General features: G+C 49.0%; 1 protein-coding gene across 2 annotated transcripts in view; it reads left to right on the top strand.

Moving 5' to 3' along the window:
- Window positions 1-1,805: 1,805 nt before the first annotated feature.
- The window catches only part of NETO1 (neuropilin and tolloid like 1), a 59,070-nt gene continuing 38,804 nt past the window's right edge, over window positions 1,806-22,071 (top strand). The window contains exons 1-4 of one of the 2 annotated variants that reach the window (XM_068147693.1): window positions 1,806-2,510; window positions 5,994-6,047; window positions 7,462-7,599; window positions 16,021-16,269. In XM_068147693.1, coding sequence (XP_068003794.1) covers window positions 2,483-2,510; window positions 5,994-6,047; window positions 7,462-7,599; window positions 16,021-16,269 — 469 coding nt within the window. In that variant the 5' untranslated portion in view covers window positions 1,806-2,482. The remainder of the gene's footprint in view (window positions 2,511-5,993; window positions 6,048-7,461; window positions 7,600-16,020; window positions 16,270-22,071) is intronic. The other variant, XM_068147692.1, reaches the window with a different exon arrangement.

Here is a 22,071-nt window from a genome sequence, read left to right as displayed (position 1 = left end):
ACCATTGTCCCTCTTGGCCATAAGGACACATTGTTATCCTTCCCTGAATTTGTCTATCTTCTCAATTCCTTATTCTGAGGAGCTTACTGCAGAGCCCTGTAGCTGCATCCTGTGCCCTTCTCACCTGGGTGGGTTTTCAGCTTCTCAGAGCCAGGCTGGCTGTAGTGCTAGCGGCTTGGCTGGTTGAACGGGCAAGTTCTGTTAGTGAGACCACCTCAGGCTTGCCCTGGTGTGCATGTCGCGGCTGCCGACTGTCCGCATCCACAACCATCATCTGCCCTTGCTTTCAGAGCGCGGAGCAGACGATCCACAGGCTGAGCACAGCACGGGAGCTCTCTCTGGAAACCAAACTGAGAAACGCGGCGAGGCTTCCCTCTTCGGAGCAGCCCTTGCGCTCTGCGGTGCTGTCCCAAAGGGAGGAAAGGCGCTCGCTTCCTTCAGGAGCTGTCCTAAGAGAGCTCCACTACCTTACCACTACCCACCGGGGAGCCGGCAGACCCCAGCCTGCGGAACCCGACCCCGGCTCCGCAGGTACGAGCCACCCTTCCGCGCACAGCCACCGGCACCGGCTGAGCTGCGCTCGCCTCCCTTTCCTCACCCGCGGTAAAGAGGATCCCGAACCGTGTTTTATTTTTCTCTGCTTTACAGCCCCCTCCCCAACATCCTCCCGGAGCTCTCCCAGCGCCGCCTGCGCGCTTACAGACAGACTTTTCTCCCTGCCAACGGCGTGAGCATCAGGTGGGGCAAAGAGAAACGGCGACACGCGTGTCTCCGAAGCTCTGGCTGTGGCGTGGGGAGCCCAGGAAGGGGTTGGGGTTACCCCGAGTTCCCCCCCCAGCTCTGCCCCCCCCATCCCTGCAGAGGGGGCGGAGGCTCTTCCGCGCTGGCTCTTCCCCAGCCTCACCGCCGCAGCAGCGGGGCAGAGGGCTCAGAGGATTGCATTCGGCTCCCCTTGCGCTCCCATGGCGCAAATCTTCCCTTGTCTTTGGCCCCTGCCTGTCGCCCTCCCTTGCCTGAGCCGGGGGGTTCCCGGACTGCGGCGCTGCGGGAGGCAGCTGCTGGCTGCCGCGGCCCTGCGTGGCCGGCACTCAGGGCCAAGAAGGGACACTGCCCTTGCTATCCATCCGCTCCTCCTCTGCTCATGTTTTCCGCTGAGATCATTTCAGCTTCTCTCAGTATTCTCGTTATCAATATGCTTTCCTTAATCCACTTTTCCCCTCCCTTCCAGCCCTGGCCACTAGCGCTCTGCACCCTCGTCAAGGGGATGGATGTTTGGGGTTGGATGTAGCTGAGGAGGAAGATAAGCCAGAGAAAGGGAGGCGGGGGGAGCGAGGGGGAGAGATTTTGCTGTGGTCTCTGGGCTGATTGGAAGAGGCAGGCACCGATTTACGGCCGAAAGATTGGCAGCTAAACTTTCATTGCACCCTTTTGTGCATGTGGAGGTGTGTAAATGGAGAAGTCACATATCGAGGCAGAGAATCTTTTCAATTTTCCTTTGGCAGGTGCAGTTCAAGGAGGAATCCATGAACATTTTGTCAGGTCCATGAAGTGATTAGGGGTGGGGAAACGATTCCTCTCCTCTTACTCTTCCTTTCCCAATTTTGAAACCATTCTTTCCTCACCACAGCCACCCTCGCACCCTTCCCCTCCCATTCCCCTTCCCCTTCCCTTTCCCCTGCACTGAGTGAATGGAAGAGTCTCCAGGGTCGTCTTCTGCTTCTAGCCCCGGAGTGGAGAAGTGAGAGGACATCTCTATCCTAAGCCATCTCTATCTCGCTCCATCCATTCCCGAGAGGATTTCAGGCGGTGCAATGTGTTTGCAGCCTCTTGCCGCCGCTGCCACTTGACACTATGCTGCACGCAGGGAGAGGGTTTTGCAAAAATGGATTTGTTCGATTTTAAAGGATTTCTTCTCTAATAAGGATCGGGTTGCACACGAATATGACTAAATCCCCTATTTGGTAAATCTGTCTTCCCCCCACCCCTTCTCTTTGGGTTCCCTCCCGCCCGCCCCCACCCCTTCAGAGGAGCAAGCACAGGGAGCTGATGACGGACCCATTAATCCCTTCTTCAATGCATCAAAAGAAGCCGAAGGGCTGGAAGTGGCTGGGCTCGGAGTCCTGCAGGAAACGCTTCGACCTGCTTTTGGTTTTGTATGAAACTGGTGACTAGGGGCTCGGCTCGCCCCGCCGCCGCCCGCCGGCACCTGGATGCGCGGGTCGCCGCCGCCGCCGTTCCCGCCGCGATGCAGCGCTTCTGGTGGTGCTGATGGCAGCTCGGGTGTGATGGGGTTGAGCCGGCGGTGATTATTTGAAGGGAGAGCGAGCGACAGGAAAGGCTGCTCCGCTCTGCTGTGCGTGTGGGCTTCGGGATTTATTTTTTCTTCTTCTTTTCCTACTTCCATCCTCTCCCCGCCACTGGAAGTCCTCCCGTATCTAAATGGAATTAGTGGAGACCGAAGCCCCTTGTGTAAGGCACAGACATGACCCATGGGCGCAGCTTCTTTCACAGTGAGTATCTTCCCCCACCCCAGAGCTGAGCTCCTCCGCCGCGCAGGAGCTCCTGCCCTCCGCTGCCCGCACAGCGCACCGGGACGCGCGGAACCCCCGCAGGCGCACGCATCACCCCCGGCCCCGGCACTCTGCGCTGCAACGGAGGGGAGCCGTTGTCTGTTGGGGCTGGGGAGCGTGGGAAGCACGGGGGTCTTCACCCGGGAGAGATGCGTCTGGTGGCTTTCGGGGTGACGGGGTAGAGAGGAGGGGAGAGGCCCCCACCGTCCCCGGCAGTGCGGCGCGACCCCGGCCGGGGCTCGAACGAGCGTCCAAAGGCCCGCGGGGCAGCGTGGCGAGCGCGGCCGCAGCGGGTGCGGAGCTTGGGAGGGCTGCGGGGCAAGGGCAGCAGCTGGGAGACACCGAAATGTGACAGCTGTTGGTGGAGGACCCCCAGGACTTGCGTGGGTGGGACCCCCTCTTCCGCCTTGGTTTTGCAGAGGGATTGCGCTACGGAAGGGGCTTTACTTGACCACGGCCCCTTCCAACCCTCTCTCTACGCCCACACCTGTGAGACAGCAGTGCCCTGGCCAGGTATTGCGTGTCCAGCAACTCTTCGCTGGGCTGGAGCCATGGCTGTGCCAAAACACAGCCTCCAAGGAGCTGCCTGGCCAGCAGAGAAATGTCTTCTTGTACGGCTTGGAAGAGAAAAATGCACCCATCCAAAAAGCTGTAACGAGGCATTAATTAGAGTGGCACTAGAAGGCACGATCGTAATTACACCCCTGATTAAGAGGGAAAGGGGAGGAGGAAGGTAAAGAGAATGCAACAAGACATTTGGTGGAAACTTCTTTATGATAATTCCCAAACCCAGATAATCACTGTGCTGGTGCTGTGCTGTCAAAGCTTCCCAAGTGACAGCTTGCAGTTTGGGAAGATTGCAGCTCTTTGGGGTCTTTCCCCCCATCTTTTTTCCTTTTGTTTTTTTTTTTCTTCCCTGTGGCTTGAGAAAGGAAAAAGGTCATGAAATGAAATGGGTTGCCTCCATGGCTTAGGCAGTGTTTTCTTTTCCCAGAAAAGCCCCTCATTTCAGTTACTTTCTGGCAATTCCTATCACTAAATCAAGAGGCTTTCTATTGTGTGGTGTTTGGTTTTCTAATTGTGGGAGAAGTATTTAACTTCCTCTATCCAAATGTTAGGTATCATCTGTCCAGAAAAAAAAAAAATAGCCTCTTCTTCTCTGATACAATTTCATTATCAAGATTATTTTGACTCCTCTTACCAATCAATGCTGACATGATGCCTAGATGATCTCGAAGGTCTCTTCCAACCCGAGATATTTACTCTGTGATATGTAAGTATGGCTCCCTGCTTTGGAATAACAGAGCTCTGCATCTTGGAAGCATCCTTTCCAGGGCTGACAGCTGGAGCTGAAAGGACCCAATGGCAGCTGGGTAATAACATGTCTGGGACTTGGAGCAGTTCTGCTTCTCTGAACTTGAAATTTTTCCATATAGAAAAGGAGGGGAAAGCAGCTGGATGAAGGTGGTTGAAATGAAGGTGTAAGAATCAGAGGTGAATTGTTACAGATTGCCTGAGAGGAGACATTTCTCACATGGGGTTTGTCTGGCTGCTGTATGTCCTAGTCTAACTTCCATGGGCAGAAGAGATGCCAGCAGCTGGCTCCAGACTCTCTCACCATGGAGAAATTAGGTCTGCGCTAGTGAGGATTACAGCCATAGATGCAGGATGTTCCCTGCACGAAAGGCAGCTAAAGTAAATGAGCAACTTAGCAAAGGGGCAAACCCTGCATTGCCTTCAGACTCCAACAGCCTGCGGGCAGAGTCCCGCCAGCTCCTGTTTCCAGAATACATCCCTGAGGAGGGGAAGGGCTGTGAATAGTTGGGAGGCATTCAGATCTGAGCAGAAGATGCCATGCTCTTCGCTGAATGCCCACAACGCAGACGAGTTTGTAACTGCCACCTCTGCCAACATCCGTCCCTGCTAGCTGAGGCATTCAAAGAGGCGCAGAGGCTGTGAGTCTGATCAACTAAGTGAATGTGCTGCCAGACCTTCATCTGCCCAGAACATCAGCCTGTCCCTGCTTGAGAAGGTAACTATCACCTGTGCCTCAAACCAGCTGTCACACCCAGAAGGGTCAAAGGATTAGAAATAGAGATCTCAATGCCATCAGAATACTGGAAATAGGGAGGCTGGCTCCCTTCGGGGTGAAAACCGAGCACGGTTTGCAAGGTAAAAGCTGAAACATGCCTAAAGCACCATCTTGGAAAGGATCAGTTACGTAGCTAGTTCCTAGCCCATGATGGCATTCAGTGGCTCTTGGGGATAAGAAGAGGCAAGTATGCCATTTAATTACATTTGCTAAAGACCACAGGTCCATCAGTTCCTCATCACAGTCAATAACACAAATGGCAGCTGATTGACCCCAGTGCTCCAGAGCAAACACACAACTTCAGCTCCAATTCAACTGCAGTGTAATCTGGGCACTATGTCCAGGCTTAAAGCCAAGCCGGCTGGGGTCAAAACCTTGAGTGCTCCAAGAACTGATGGATTTGTTCTGTTCTTGCTCTCCCACTTCCTCCTGTAGCCAAAGAGGGCAAGAAAATGCTGTCATTAGTGCACAATTTCTTCCTCAAGTAGCACCGATCTTTCAAAGCAGCTTCGTTATGACTGGCCTCAGTATTTACCTCTTAGCCTTTTCTAGTTAAAATATTGCCCTCAGAAACTCCCAGAACCTCAGGAATTATCACCAGGTTGGGGTCCATCTCGGACAGGTCACAACTGTTCCCCAAGAGGCACAGCTGTCCTGTCATGGTTTGAGAGAGGAGCTTGTTGTTTGTGAAACGGGGCTGCAGATTCACTGCAGCACAAAGCAACACCCTCCCGGCAAGTCCAACAAAGTGGATTAATGAGACTCTTAAGCACGCACACTAATTTGCTTCCCTGGGGATTTGCAAATGCTTTGATGGATACGGAGAACCCAGCCCCTCACTTCCTTCATACTCCCAGTGCTCATTTTCAAATGTTATTATGGCTCAGTGAGAGAAATTAGTGAGTCCAGTGGCACTGAAACTTAGCAGCCCTTTGTCTCCCTCTGGTAGAAAGCAGCCACTTCTCTACTACTGCCTTCAGCTGTGATTATATAAATAAATAATAGTAAAATGTTTAATACTGGAAAAAAAAAAGGTAGAAAATGAAAAAGGGGAAACATTGTTGCCTGGGAATTTCATCTTAAACCCCAAAGATCTCTTTTTTCATTTGGATGGATTTACCAAGCTGAATATTTAAAAGGGCAGCTCCCCAAGAACCTTGTTTACACAAAATGTGCAATTTAAAGATGCAAGCAAACAGGAACCTTTTCCCCTACTCCCCCTTTCCTTTTCCCAGCCCTCCTGTTTAATTTGTATTCTTCAAAGATGTTTACAAGTGATTTGATTGCAGGCACTGCCATGCTGTGATGTCTAATGCATCATTCTCTTGCAGTTGTAGCAAGTATAATCATCCTACATTTGTCTGGGGCAACCAAAAAAGGAACAGGTATGTAAACTACACAAATGGTTGTGGTTTTCTTGTTTTGGTTTGGTTTTAAAGACACATTAGCATCCAAAGCATATATTTGAGTTGGTTTTGTTAGTTCTTGACATTTTCAGTCGTTTACCTCCTTGCCATGTCTGTCCTTCGTTCATTTTGAGCACACAACAATCCAGCAAGTTGCTTAAGTAGAATTCAAACTCTGAAACTGGGTATTATTGGTGCCTTTGTGCAGGGTGGGGGATAGAAAGTGGCTCTGAAAAGCCCTGGATGTCAAGTGTGAGAGCCAAGCACAGTGTGTGTCTGAGCTTGGGTTGGAGTGCTCAGACTCTGCAGGCCTGAATCAATTCCAAGAAATTAGGATCTGTGTCATACCCAGCTGGATACAGACCAGGAGAAAGAGAAACACTTGCAGAGCAGAAGGTAGATCTCAGGTGGTTAAAATTGTCCTTGGAAGGTGCCTGTCTCCCTCCACTGATGGTAAGAGGGAACCTCCAACAACTCTGCACTAGATGCTCAAGTTGACTGGGGCACTCCTTTGGAGAAAGATGCCTCATTTGTAGCCAAATGCAGAAGTCCTCTCCAGATACCTCTGTGATGTCTAGAACCTGCCCTACTTCTTTTTAAAGCTAGCTTAGGTCCTTCTCCCTCTGAAAAATCCATCTTCCTTTAGCCTGCTTGTTAAAGCATGATGCCCAGGAAGTGATCCTTGATCTTCTTCAGCCTGCACAGACTCCAACCTTTGTCTCCAGACCCTCGGCCAATGTGCAGAAAAGAGTGCAAACCTTTCAGGTCTGTGAAGAAAGCAAACAAGAAGGTCTGACTTTGCTCTCTGATGATTCACTTAGGAGAGGGAAGGTTCTGGACTAATTCCTGGCTTCAAAGCTACTGAGGCATTTTATAACCATCTAGGCAGCAGAATCCAGGAATTCCCCCCTGTATGTCTCAGTCTGGTGATTAGAGAGTCGAGCTGCTGGGAGTTTAAAACAATTTGTGTATTCTTTCATAGGCCTGTGGGGTTTTTTTCTTGGTTTTATAACTCTGATGTATTCCAGCATGGAGCTTGCTGATGGATCACACACTCGAGCCTTCTGAGATACAAAAATGGGAAACTACTGTCTCCCATTTCTTCAGCATGTGCTTCCCCTACAAGGTTATTAGTTAGAAATCAATGTAAATAGATCTTTGCCTAGACACCCAAACGTCTTCACTGCTTTCAGAAACTGTTTTGAGGGAGAATTCTATGTTTGTACCCCTAAGGAACAGCTTTGCTTTCACTCAGGTCAATGGGAATACTTTGAACCTCAGCAGAAGAAAGCTGAGGTGACTAACAAAAGGGGCTGCAAGGGAATGCTGAGTGTCATGGGGCCACAGTAATCTGTGAGCTAATGACCCACTGCTTGATGTGATCCTTTCCCAGAAAAGCAAGCTACTGCCGAAGGACAGAAACCTGTGCAGTGTGGAACCTGGACAAAGTATGCAGAAGGAGGCATCTTCACATCTCCCAATTACCCCAACAAGTATCCTCCTGACAGAGAGTGTGTCTACATCATAGAAGGTGAGCAAAGAGTCTTTGTTCAGAAGGCAACTGGTGAGGGACTTTTTAGGATGTCAGGTACGGACAGGACTGAGAGGAATGGAGCAAAAGTAGAAGTGGGGAGATTCAGATTGGATGTTAGGAAGAAATTCTTCCCCATGAGGGTGGTGAGACACTGGAATAGGTTGCCCAGGGAGATGGTAGAAGCCTCATCCGTGGAGGTTTTTAAGGGCAGGCTGGATGTGGCTCTGAGCAACCTGATCTAGTGAGGTGTCCCTGCCCACATCAGGGGGGTTGGAACTGGATGATCCTTGAGGTCTCTTCCAACCCTAATGATTCTGTGATTCTATGAGTCACTTAGTAATGAACATAGAATAATTTCTTTCAGGATGTTCAGAGAATGGATGGAACCTAAAATAGGGTAAGATGACAGAAGAATGTTTTAAAATGAGTGAAAAAAGTGAACAGAGGAAACAAAAAAGCTTTTGACTTTCATATAGATATTTAAACTTAAACCTGAGGGAAGCAGAGGCTGGAAAAGTGCAGTGGTGAATGTCATGCAGAAAATATCCAGAGTGAGTGTGCAAATGATCTTCCAACTAATTGTTTATGGGACATTCATAGAATTCAGAATGGCTCAGGTTGAAAGGGACCTCAGAACTCATCTGCTTCAACCTCCCCACCATGCCCAGGGACACCTCTCAACCAGACTCAGCTGCTCAAGGCCTCATCCAACCTGCCTTTCAACACCACCAGGCAGGAGGCACCCACAGCCTCCCTGGGCAGCCTGTTCCAGAGTCTCACCACCCTCAAACTGAAGAACTTCTTCCTCAGCTCCATTCTAACCCTGCTCCGCCTCAGCTTCAAACCATTCCCCTTGTCCTGTCTCTAGACCCCTTCAGGAAAAGTCCCTCTGCAGCCTTCCTGGAGGATCCTTTCAGGTACTGGAAGGCAGCTCTAAGGTCCCCCTGGAGTCTTTTCTCCAGGCTTACCATCCCCAGCTCCCTCAGCCTGCCCTCACAACAGAGGGGCTCCAGCCCTTGCATCACCTTTGTGGCTTTCCTCTGGTCTCACTTCACCAGTTCCATGCCCTTTTTATGATGGGGACCAGAAAATATCCATAGGGTGAGCATAAATGTGATTTTTCCATCTCGTTGCTTATGAGACATGAAAATAAGTGGGGAAAAAAATCCCAGTCCTGAACCAAAACCAGAAAAGAAGAAAAAGGAATAAAAAGTAGCTGTAGGACAGGCTCTGCTCAGAGATGTCCAGTGACAGGACAAGGGGTAATAGGGGCAAGCTGGAGCAGAGGAGACTCCATGGGAACAGAAAGGAAAGCTTTGTCATTGCATGGGTGACAGAGCCCTGGAACAGGCTGCCCAGAGAGGTTGTGGAGTCTCCTTCTCTGGAGATGTTCAGAACCCACGTGGCTGTGCTCCTGTGTGACATGCCCTGGGTGATCCTGCTCTGGCCAGGGCACTGGATGATATCTGGAGGTCCCTTCCAACCCCTACCATTCTGTGCTTCTGTGACACAGTTTTCAAAGAGCAGAAAATTGCAGGCATGGAGGTGATGTAAGGAAGGTCAGAGGTGTATTAGAAGCAGCTCCTGTGACTTCTTTTCATCAGCCTTAGCACAACAGATGTTGAAGGGATTGCTGTTAAAATAAATCAGTGGAAAGTAATAGAGACCAGATACTGTCAGAGCTTAGTAGCAGAAAAGATGAATCAGGTAGAGAATGGTAAGTCACTGAACCAAGAAGACTCATTCATGAGTTGTGAATACATGCAGAATACAACAGTGACACTGCTTCTGGCCATGCTTGACTGGACAGAATTATTACCTATAGATGATGGAGGCAGGAATTAGAGACATTCTGATTTTGCTGAAGGTGCAGGTAGCACCAAGAGTGCCTTCTGATGCAAATTGACTTAGCTGCTTTAGAAGCCTCTACTAGGCCCATTTAGACGCAGCTCTTTGCAAATCTAGTACTGAGTTACTAAAAGAAATGTGTTTTCATTTGCCCTGCTGAAGCCACATCTGGAATATTGTGTCCAGCTCTGGGCCCCTCGGTTCGAGAAGGACCTCAGGGAGCTGCTTGAGAGTGTCCACCCCAGAGCTACAAATCTGCTGCAGGCAGTGGAACATCTTCCTGTGAGGACAGGCTGAGGGAGCTTGGGGCTCTTGAGCCTTTTGCAGAGAAGCCTGAGGGGTGCCCTCATTGCTGGTGATAAAGATGTGCAGGGATGGACCCAGGCTTTGCTCAGGGATGTGCAAGGACAGGACAGGGGGCACTGGGGGCAAGCTGGGGCAGAGGAGGTGCCACAAGAGCACAAGGAGAAACTTTGTCACTATAAGCATGCTGGAGGCCTGGAGCTGACTGCTCAGAGAGGTTGTGGAGTCTCCTTCTCTGGAGACTTTCCAACCCCACCTGGATGTGTTCCTGTGTGACCTGTCCTGGGTGACCCTGCTCTGGCAGGGGGTTTGGACTGGATAATCTCTGGAATAGAACAGAATTAACCAGGTTGGAAAAGACCGTAGAGATCATCAAGTCTAACCCATCACCCAGCACCATCTTATCAACTAAACCATGGCACCAAGTGCCTCATCCAGTCCCCTCTTAAACACCTCCAATGATGGTGACTCCACCACTTGCCTGGGGAGCCCATTCCAATGGCCAATCACTCTTTCTGTGAAGAACTCCTTCCTAACATCCAGCCTAAGCCTCCTCTGCTGCAGCTTGAGACTGTGTCCTCTTGTTCTGTTGGTGGTTGCCTGGAAGAAGAGACCAACCCCCACTTGGCTACAACCTCCCTTCAGGTAGTTGTAGACAGCAACAAGGTCTCCCCTGAGCCTCCTCTTCTCCAGGCTAAGCAGTCTCCCAGTCCCTACCATTCTGTGATTCTGTGTGATGTGCTGAAGACTCCAGCTCGGGGTGTGCTGTAATAAAATAGAATTTCATTTCCTGCTACCATTTCCTCTCTTCCATTGGAGCTCATCTTACAGTGTGTGCCTGCCTTTTACAATATCAAAATTACTTGGTTGAAGTAAAGGAGCTGGGGAAAATTTGCCATGATCATAGACTGGGAGTTTCTAAAAGAGAAGATTTCTGTCTGCTGAGGCTTCTATCTTAGCAGTCAAAAGCACAGGCAGATCAAACAGCTAGAAGTTGCTTTCCTGTGTGAGCAGTGATGATAATTAGCTATTGGAATAGGCAGGAAGCTTCAAGTCCAGATTGGATGCTTTTCTAAAAGAAATCCTTTAGGTCATCCAGAACTCAGGGACTAAGTACAGAAGTTGTTATTCTATAGAGGAGCTTCTGTTGAATCCCATGGGCCTCTCAGAATGTGATGAGAATTTGTGGGTTATTTTTCTTTTAGTCTCATTGAGCATATAGCAAATGTAAGGAAGAGCTGAGTGTACACAGGCAATTCCCAGCTGGGCCCAATTGCACTCTGCTTTTGCATATTCATGGCTCTAACCTGGCAGAATTCACAGCTGCCCGGAACAACTGCAGCAGGGCCAAGCTTCAGCCTCTGCCAGGCTGCAGAAAATATGGCTTGTGTGCTCCAGAGGGGAATGTGCAGATGAGGTTTGGTAGGAGCAAAGGCTTTTGGGGAGGGGCAGAATCATGCCTGACACAAAACTTATCCCAAAACTTGCTTCAGAAATCCTCTAAGTGAAGTATTTATATTTAGCTATGTATGTCTAATGTATTTAAATAACATAGATACAATATATTAATACACTGTTGATACATTCATATCTTTAAATACATTGATATATTTAAAGATATGTTAATATATTATTGCGTATAATGGAATCACAGAATCACCAAGGTTGCAAGAGACCTCAAAGATCATCGAGTCCAACATGTCGCCACAGACCTCATGACCAGACCATGGCACCAAGTGCCACATCCAATCCCCTCTTGAACACCTCCAGGGATGGTGACTCCACCACCTCCCTGGGCAGCACATTCCAGTGGCAAACAGCTCTCTCAGTGAAGAACTTTCTCCTCACCTCGAGCCTAAACTTCCCCTGGCACAGCTTGAGACTGTGTCCTCTTGTTCTGGTGCTGGTTGCCTGGGAGAAGAGACCAACTCCCTCTTGGCTACAACCACCTGTCAGGTAGTTGTAGACAGCAATAAGGTCTCCCCTGAGCCTCCAGGGTAAACAACCCCAGCTCCCTCAGCCTCTCCTCATAGGGCTTGTGCTCAAGGCCTCTCCCCAGCCTTGTTGCCCTTCTCTGGACACATTTAAGTATTTCAATGTCCTTCTTAAACTGAGGGGCCCAGAACCAGGCCACACTCAAAGTGTGGCCTAACCAGTGCAGAGTCCAGGGGCACAATGACTTCCCTGCTCCTGCTGGCCACACTATTCCTAATGCAGGCCAGGATGCTATTGGCCCTCTTGGCCACCTGGGCACACTGCAGGCTCATGTTTATATTATCTGTATATATGTAATATAATATATATATAAAAAAATGTATTAGGTATATATATATTTATATAAAACATTCAGATGTAACATTATAGGTTTTTTTCCCACATCTCTGTAAAGCAATTATAGTCCATACCATGTAAGTACAAAACTGAGTTACAGAGATCTGAAAGAAATCTTCCACTCTATATGTTTGTAGACATTACAAGTTCACTCTCCTTTAAGGTCTTCCATTGAACTCTTTGGTCCTATATAGTTCACAGGGATTAGAAGGTGGTCCTGTGTCAAAACCCCTCTGCTCCAAGTCCTTTTGTACTTCCTGTTGAGTTTTTGGGCTCAGAAAGTTTCCATCAAAACAAGGAAATCATCTCCTTTTCAAAGGAGGATCCACAGATGTCAGATTCATAGAATGGGTTAGGTTGGAAGTGACCTCAAAAATCATCTAGCTCCAACCCCCTGCCATGGGCAGGGACACCTTTCACTAGCCCAGTTTGCTCAAGGCCTCATCCAAAATGGCCTTGAACACCTCCAGGGAGGGGACATCCACAGCCTTCCTGGGCAACCTGTCTCCCCACCCTCACTGTCAAGAATTTCTTCCTCATCTCCAGTCTCAATTTGCCCTCCTCAAGCTTCAATCCATTCCCTCTCATCCTATCACTACAAGCCTTTGTAAGAAGTCCCTTCCCAACTTTCTTCAGGTACTGGAAGGCTGCTCTAAGGTCTTCCTGGAGCCTTCTCTTCTCCAGGCTGAACAGTCCCAACTCTCCAAGCCTGGCCCCACAGGGGAGGTTCTCCATCCCTTTGATCATCTTCATGGCCTCCTCAGGACCCTCTCCAGCAGCTCCATGTCCTTCTTGTGCTGGGGGCCCCAGAACTAGAGGCAGTGCTGCTGGTGGCCCTCTGCTCTGCTCTGCTCAGAATCCCCTCCCTGTCCTGCGCTCCCTGCTTTGGATGCAGCCCAGCAGCACACAGCTGCCTTCTGGGCTACCAGTGACCATTGCTGGCTCCTGGGGAGTTTGTCAGCAGCTGACACCCCAAGGACACAGGTGGCTTTCCTTTCAAGAGCCTCTGGACCACCAGCAAGATGAAGGATTATTGCAAACTGTCAGTACCTCAGGGGCTCATCTAGATGGGGGTAGCCCTTGAGTCATTTTTCTTTGCTTTAAATTCAGCTGTCAGTTGCTTCATTTTCAGAGGCTGATCAGAATTAAACACTTCAATTGTGTGGGTTTGCTGCAACTGTTCCACCACACACTGGAAGCCAATGCCTGTTTTTTCTTTTTGTTTTACTTAATTTACTTTTTCTTTATACCAGTGAATGCAAAATCTCAAGACAGCCCTTGTGGAAGATAATTAAGTGAAAAAATGTGACAAGCCATGCAAGCATTCAGTGGTCTTGCCATGGCATTAAATATTTCCCCAGAAAGATAATTGGGAGCTAAATATGGAAGATTTGTATGATTTGGAGTAAAATCACTTTATGAAACAGCTTCAGTGGATTGCATTTAGACTTTGACAGCAGCTTGTCCTGGCTTGGTAGCCAGAGGAAAAATTCTGAAGATGGAAATGGGCTTTGCCTGTGAATAAAGATACCAGAAGTGACCATTCATAGAATAGTTTACACTGGAAAGGACAGTATCACAGTGTCACTAAGGTTAGAAGAGACCTCAAAGATCATTGAGTCCAACTTGTCAACACAGACCTCATGACTAAACCATGGCACCAAGTGCCACGTCCAATCCCCTCTTGAACGCCTCCAGGGATGATGACTCCACCACCTCCCTGGGCAGCACATTCCAATGGCTAACAGCTCTTTCTGTGAAGAACTTTCTCCTCACCTCGAGCCTAAACTTCCCCTGGCACAGCTTGAGACTGTGTCCTCTTGTTCTGGTGCTGGTTGCCTGGGAGAAGAGACCAGCCCCTTCCCAGCCACAACCACCTTTTAGGTAGTTGTAGAAGGCAATGAGGTCACCCCTGAGCCTCCTCTTCTCCAGGCTAAACAATCCCAGCTCCCTCAGCCTCTCCTCATAGGGCTTGTGTTCAAGGCCTCTCCCCAGCCTTGTTGCCCTTCTCTGGACACGTTCAAGTGTCTCAAGGTCCTTCTTAAACTGAGGGGCCCAGAACTGGACACAGGACTCAATGACCTTCAAGACCATCCAGCTCCAACCCCCTGCTATGGGCAGGGACACTTCCCACCAGCTCAGGTTGCTCAAGGCCTCATCTAACCTGGTCTTGAACATCTCCAGGGAAGGGGCATCCCTCCTGTTCTGATTAGATATGCAGATTCTGTTCTAGTCTGGATGAATTGGGTATCCTGGGCTGTTTGGTTGGTTTGCCTTGTTCCTCTGTAGCTGTGCATGCATTGTCAGTAGTCATGATTCTGCACTTGTCCCTACTGCGTTTTTCTAAGCTTTGCTTGTGACCACATCTGCACGCACTTGACTGCAAAAGTTGTGGCACAAGCTGGGTGTCTATACAATACCTACTTATTTTAGCTTGCCTTTGGCAAAGAAACCCTTTGCTAAGGCCAGAGTGGGAGTCTGAAACAATACAGGTTCAAGCTGGGATCTGGAATTGTGTGTTTTCATCCCTCAGCCTCATTTCAAGGGAAGAGTTGATTAATTTTGCTTCTTAAGTAGGTTATTGCAGACAAAATATTTAGACTTTAAGTACCTAGAAGATGAGGGTAGATTTAGACTGGAGATTAGGAAGAAATTCTTTCCAGTGAGAGTAGTGAGACACTGGAACATGTTGCCCAGGGAGGTTGTGGATGCCTCCTCCCTGGAGGTGTCCAAGGTCAGGTTGGATGTGGTCTTGAGCAACCTGGGCTGGTGGTTGCCCTGGGGTTTGAAGTGGAAGATCTTTAAAGACCTTTTCCACACAAACTGTTCTATGAATCTGTGACTTCACTACACTTGTCTTATGTTGCAAATGAGATGCTAAGTAATTCTTAATTAATTAATTAAGCAGAAGCAATTACACTCAAGCTTGTCCTGGAGTGCAACATGTGTAGAAGCAGAATTTGTCCTTCTTGCAGCACACTTCTGATCAGTTGTTTTTCTTCACCTTTTTGAGCATTAGGTTAGAAAAAGGGAAAATATTCTCCTTAACCATTCTCCCTACATATAAGAAATGGGTTTTTTTTCCCACTTGCCTAAGAAGATTTTGTGTTTGAATCCCTTGCTGACTGTATCTTTCTTTACAACATAGATACCTCTCTTAGTTTTGCTAAATGCAAAACCTTAAGATGCATCAAAATTGCCACAGCTTGCAGAGGGACCTGTGGGTATTGGTTGATGGGTGACTAAATATGAGTCAGCAGTGCCCAGGTGGCCAAGAAAGCCAATGGCATGCTGGCTTGGATTGGAAACAGGGTGGCCAGCAGTGCTCAGCACTGGTAAGGCCACACCTTGAATGTTGTGATCAGTTCTGGGCCCCTCACTACAGGAAGGACATTGAGGGGCTGGAGCCTGTCCAGAGAAGGGCAATGAGGCTGGAGAAGGGCTTGGAGCACCTGGGCTATGAGAAGGGGCTGAGGAAGCTGGGGGTGTTCAGGCTGGAAGAAGCCCAGGGGAGACCTCATTGCTCTCTACAGCTATTCCCTGAAAGGAGGTTGCAGTGAGGAGGGGGCAGACTCTTCTCCTTGGTGACAAGCAATAGGACCAGAGAAAATGTTTCCAAGCTGCCCCAGGGGAGGTTCAGGCTGGATCTTAGGAAATATTTCTGCACTGGAAGGGCCCTCAAACATTGGAATGGTCTGCCCAGGGCAGTGCTGGAGTCACCATCCCTGGAGGTGTTCAAGCAGCTGTGGGCCTGGTGCTTAGGGACACGGTTCAGTGGTGACCCTTCAGTGCTGGGTCAAGGGTTGGACTGGATGAGCTTGGAGGTCTCTTCCAACCAGGCATATTCTCTGTGATACATTTGATTTTAGTTTTTATTTGGGGGTTTGAAGGTATTTGGTTCACAAGATGACAAGATGCTTTTCTTCCCACCTCCAGCTGCCCCTAGACAATGCATTGAACTCCACTTTGATGAGAAATATTCCATAGAGCCTTCTTGGGAATGTAAATTTGACCACATCGAAGTCCGAGATGGACCTTTTGGCTTTTCCCCAATCCTGGGACGTTTCTGTGGACAGCAAAATCCACCTAAGATAAAATCCAGTGGAAGATTCCTATGGATTAAATTTTTTGCCGACGGCGAGCTGGAATCTATCGGGTTTTCCGCTCGGTACAATTTTACACCTGGTGAGTACAAACCTCTCCATTCTGTTGGGTGGAAAAAGCTTAGCAGAGGAGACTTGCAGATGATTTGTAACTGCTATTGACTGACAGCTTAACTGGGACTAGGTGTGCTGTCCAGGGAGGGAGGAAAATGAGAGGCAGCAGGGGTCCTTGGGAAGTTGCAGGGTTTCATAGTTTCATAGTTTCATTCAGGGTTGGAAGGGACCACAAGGATCATCTAGTTCCAACCCCCCTGCCATGGGCAGGGACACCCCACACTACATCAGGCTGCCCAGAGCCTCATCCAGCCTGGGCTTAAACACCCCCAGGGACGGGGCCTCGACCACCTCCCTGGACAACCCATTCCAGGGTTTCACCACTCTCATGGTGAAGAACCTCCTCCTCACATCTAGCCTGATTCTCCCCACCTCCAGCTTCATTCCATTCCCCCTAGTCCTATCACTACCTGAGATCCTGAGAAGTCCTTCCCCAGCCTTGCTCTAGGCCCCCTTCAGATACTGGAAGGCCACAATGAGGTCACCTGGGAGCCTTCTCTTCTGCAGACTGAACAGCCCCAACTCCTTCAGTCTGTCCTCATAGGAGAGGTGCTCCAGCCCTCTGCTCATCCTCCTGGCCCTTCTCTGGACACGTTCCAGCACCTCCACATCCCTCTTGTAATAGGGGCTGCAGAACTGGACACAGTACTCCAGGTGGGGTCTCACCAGGGCTGAGTAGAGGGGGAGGATCACCTCCCTCGACCTGCTGGCCACACTTCTCCTGATGCAGCCCAGGATCTGATTGGCTTTGTGGGCTGCAAGTGCACATTGAGAGCTCCTGTTGAGCTTTTTGTCCAGCAGCACCCCCAAGTCTCTCTCCTCAGGGCTACCCTCCAGCCAGTCACCGCCCAGCCTGGATTTGGGCAGTTTCTGCTTGATTGTTACGCCGTGCAGCTTTGCTTTCCAAAGAATCATGGATAGACTCTTCAAATAATAGGAAAAAACTAAAGTTATTATCCATGAAAATTCCATCCTTGCTTTTCCACTTCACCCATGGTTTCCCCAGTTAAGGAGTGCAATGCTTCTCCCTTCTCACTACAGCAAACTGTGACAGGCATTGCCAGAGGAAGTCTGAGGCTCAAACTGTAAAATGGATTAAATATTCCTCTGAAAATAAAAGATGGAAATCTGAATTGTACCTGCACAATTATTCAGTAGAGAACAGCTTAGGCTGGAAGGGACCTCAGATCTCATCTGCTCCAACTGCCCCACCAAGCCCAGGGGCACCTCTCAACTACACTCAGCTGCTCAAGACCTCATCCAACCTGGCCTTCAACACCCCCAGGCAGGAGGCATCCACAACCTCCCTGGGCAGCCTGTTCCAGAGTCTCACTACCCTGGTTCTGAAGAACTTCTTCCTCAGCTCGATTCTAACCCTGCTCTACCTCAGCTTCAAACCATTCCCCTTGTCCTGTCTCTAGACCCCCTCAGGAAAAGTCCCTCTGCAGCCTTCCTGGAGGAACCCTTCAGGTACTGGAAGGCAGCTCTAAGGTTCCCCTGGAGTCATCTTTTCTCCAGGCTGACCACCCCCAGCTCCCTCAGCCTGTCCTCAAAGCAGAGGTGCTCCAGCCCTCAGATCACCTTTGTGGCCTCCTCTGGACTTGTTCCAGCAGTTCCATGTCCTTCTTATGCTGGAGACACTTTTTTTATGCTGGGGATCCTTGCCACTTTTAAAAATTTAATCCAATAAAGTAACACAAATTTCATTGTCATACCTCCAATCAATTTCACTCCTCCCCTCCTCACTTATTGCCCAAAACTTGCTGATTTTAAATTTCCTTTTTGGCTGCAGCCTCAGAATCCTGCTCTAGACTGCTGGATCTGACGTAGTTCTGGACCTTCTCATGTATTGAGGGATGAGTCAGACCTTAATATAGCTGCCTCCAAAGCACTGTAATTATTCAGTGATTTTGCCAATTGTGGCACAATTGTTTCAGCTAAATGTTTGGATTAGGTGGAACAATGTTCTTTAGAATATCAGCTAAAATTAACAGGCCCCCACTTCTGCTTGCTTCATTTTTCCACTGGCATCACAGAAGAGAGCAGGACCACCTGAACACTCCTCTGCATGGTTTTCTTCCCTTAAGTCAAGGAAAATAGCTCTAAATGAGCCAGCACCATTCCATTTTCTGGCTTCCATGGGAAAACCTGTTTAAAAGGACACAGAATTTCTGTAGCAGCTTTGTAGGTAGCTGTAGATACTGAGTGTAAATGGATGAAAGTGGAGAAGATTCTGCCCTTGCTTCTGCTCTGCTAAGACCTTACCTCCAATTCTGCACCCAGTTCTGGTGTCCCCAGCATAAGAAGGACACATAGCTGCTGTAGTGAGTCCAGAGATGATCCAAAGTCTGGAGCAGCTCTGCAGTGAGGCCAGGCTGAGGGAGCTTAGGGTATTCAACCTACAGAAGAGAAGTCTCTGGGGAGACCTAAGAGCTGCCTTCCAATAGCCCCTTCAGTTACTGGAAGGCCTCCCTGGGCAACCTGTTCCAGTGTCTCCCCACCCTCACTGTTAAGAATTTCTTCCTCATCTCCAGTCTCAATCTGCCCTCCTCCAGCTTCAATCCATGCCCTCCTCCAGCTTCAACCCATTCCCTCTCCTCCTATCACTCCTAGTCCTTGTCAAAGTCCCCTTATAGCTTTCTTGTAGTCCCCTTCAGGTAGTGGAAGGCTGCTCTAAGGTCTTTCTGGAGCCTTCTCTTCTCCAGCTGAACAGCCCTAGTTCAACTAACCTCTGTTCAAAGGGCATCAAAGAATGATCCAAAGCAAAGATTCATGTGGAAACTATCAGTGTGTAGAGCTGCTGAACACTTAGGGGAGCTGCAGTTTGTTGCAGTCATCTCACTGGGCAGAAACAGCACCAACTACAGCCTGTCTGGGCATCTTTCTCCATCCCAGTGACAAGCACAACAGAGATACCTCTTTGGTACCAGCAATCTTCACCCCTGTCTCCCCTGCAGTCCCCTCACAGTTGTCCCTTTTGCATTCAGTATCTGGATGGAGGCTCTGGATTGTGGAGGAAGATGAGCGATGCGATGCTGGGTGTGTGGCTGTGTTGCAAGATTGAAAAGAAATGAAAGAAATTTGACTAAAATTGGAGCTGCAACCATTTATTATTGCTTGAATAGTACCTGGAGAAGCAAGGGAAGAAATTATTTGCTGTGTCTGCAAGGGGTACAAAAGCAGCTGACTTGATGAAACTGGGAAAAGATCAATTAGGGCATCAGGAAAAATGTTCCAATGAAGCTCAATTAATCTGTGCAAGTGGAACTTCTCTGTTTAATAAGTTCTTCACTCCTTGGGATTGAAATGTTTGGATATCCATCTGCTAATGTCAGCCAGCAATGGGCACTGGCAGCCCAGAAGGCCAGTGGCAGCCCAGGCTGCATCCAAAGCAGTGTGGCCAGAGATGGAGAGAGGGGATCCTGCCCCTGTGCTCTGCTCTACTCTGTGGAGACCTCATCTGCAGTGCTGTGTCCAGCTGTGGGACCATCAACACAGCAAGGACATGGACCTGTGGAGCTGGTCCAGAGGAGACCACAAAAATGATCAGGGGGCTGGAGCAGCTGCGCTACAAAGGCAGGCTGAGGGAGCTGGGGTTGTTCATCCTGGAGAAGAGAAGGCTCCAGGCAGACCTAACAGCAGCCTTCCTGTGTCTGGAGGGGACTACAAGAAGGCTGCAGTGGGACTGTTCCCAAAGGCCTGCAGGGACAGGACCAGGGGCAATGGTTTGAAATGAGAGCAGAGCAGATTGAGTTTGGATGTGAAGAGCAAGTTCTGCACCAGAAGGCAGCTGGAACACTGCAATAGGTTGCCCAGGGAGGTGATTGAGGCTCCATCCCTGGAGATATTCAAGGTGAAACAGGACAAGGCTGTGAGGAACCTGATCTGGTGGAGGATGTCCCTGCTGAGTGCAGGGATGTTGGACTGCATGCCCTTTGGAGGTCTCTTCCTACCTGACCCATTCTCTGATGTGGCAGTTTAGTGGAGTTTCAACACTCACCAGGCTGCAGCTGAAGCAAACCTAATTGTCTTCCCATAATTCCTGCTCCTAGATGTTTGTTCAGTTGATTTGGTTTTTTTTTAATCAGAACACTTTCCAGCTCTGTAAAAGGTGAAATCTAGCAGTAGAAAAAATGACTTTAATGACAAATGGTGGTCTCTAAACACTCCCAACAAAAACACAGCCAGTCAGTGGCAGACCCGCCTCATTAAGAGGATAATTTAGGCTTTCATTTTGGTGATTTTTCTAAATGACAGGGGGAAGCAAGAGGTAGTTGAATGAGGCTCTGTGTATGGTGTAAGGACTGAGTGCTTGAAATGTCAGAACTCTGAGTGAAGTGAGGAAGTTGCCTCTCTTTTCTGTTATTCCTCCTGAATGCCTGTAATAAGCAGCTGCAATTTGGCTGTGATTTTTGAAACCATCTTGTAGACCTGGGAGTTTATAAGTAAAGACAACAAATTCACTCTTTAAATACTGCCTTAATTCCATTTTGTATTGTGGAATGCTGATGAACTTCGATCATTCCTAGATGGAACTCTCTGAACCGACCATAAATGTTGGGGTGGTTTTTTTCCAAGCCTCACGTAGAAAAGAAATAACATCTCAGGCTGCAAGACTTTCAGGTTGCTCTGGTTCACTTTGAATGAAAATATGATTGGCTGGGGAAAGAAAAGAGGCAGGGAACATGAATACTTTGTCCAGTTTGGGACTCCCCAGTTCAGGAGAGACAGGCATCTGCTGGAAAGAGTCCAACAGAGAGCTATGAGGATGATGAAGGGACTGGAACAACTCTGCTATGAAGAAAGGCTGAGAGCCCTGGGGCTGTTTAGTCTGGAGAGAAGGCTGAGAGGGGATCTGATCAATGTCTATAAATATCTGAGAGGTGGGTGTCAGGATGAAGGCGCCAGGCTGTTTGTGGAGGTGCCCAATAATAGGACAAGGAACAACAGGTACAAGCTGGAACCCAGGAGGTGCCACCTCAACATGAGGAGAAACTTGTTTGATGTGAGAGTGCTGGAGGCCTGGAGCAGGCTGCCCAGGGACACAGCAAGTCTGAGCTTGAATGTCTCCAGGGACAAGACCTCAACCACATCCCTAGGCAACCTGTTCCAGTGTCTCCCCACCCTCATTGGGCAGTACTTCCTCCTGATGTCCCATCTAAATCTACCCTGCTCCAGCCTCAAACCATTGGCCCTCCTCCTATCCCCACAGGTTTTTGAACACTCCCTCCCCAGCCTTCCTGTAGGTCCCCTTCAGACACTGAAATGCAGCTCTAAGACCTCCCTGGAGCCTTCTCTTCTCCAGGCTGAACAGCCCAAATTCTTCTAGCCTCTCTTCATAGCAGAGGTTCTCCAGCCCTTTGATCATCTTTGTGGCCCTTCTTGTCCCATAGCTGGACACAGCACTGCAGATGATGTCTCCCCAGAGCAGAGGGGCAGGATCCCCTCTCTCATCTGCTGGATGCCACACTGCTTTTGAGGCAGCCTGGGCTGCCATTGGCTTTCTGAGCTGCCAGTGCTCATTGATGGCTCCTGTCCAGCTTCTCATGATTCCCCTTTGCTTTAAACACTTGTAAAATGTGGACATTCACCCATGTTTCCCCTACTAATTCTCAATTTTCTGTAATGTTTATGAAGCATTTGGAAGTGGCAGAGCACAGAAGTTGACAGAGGATTTTAGTGAACAGCAAGCTTGGGTATTTGTCTTCTACAAGTGTTTGAAAGCAACTTCTTCTTGTATTCACAACAGCACCTCCCAAATCTGCTCAGT

This window comes from Melanerpes formicivorus, unplaced genomic scaffold (genome assembly GCF_026170545.1).
Source record: "Melanerpes formicivorus ecotype bairdi unplaced genomic scaffold, bMelFor1.0.p_v2 SCAF_15, whole genome shotgun sequence".
NCBI classification, from domain to species: Eukaryota; Metazoa; Chordata; class Aves; order Piciformes; family Picidae; genus Melanerpes; species Melanerpes formicivorus.
Note: the sequence above shows the minus strand (reverse complement) of the source record. Positions and strands in the feature narration are given on the sequence as shown.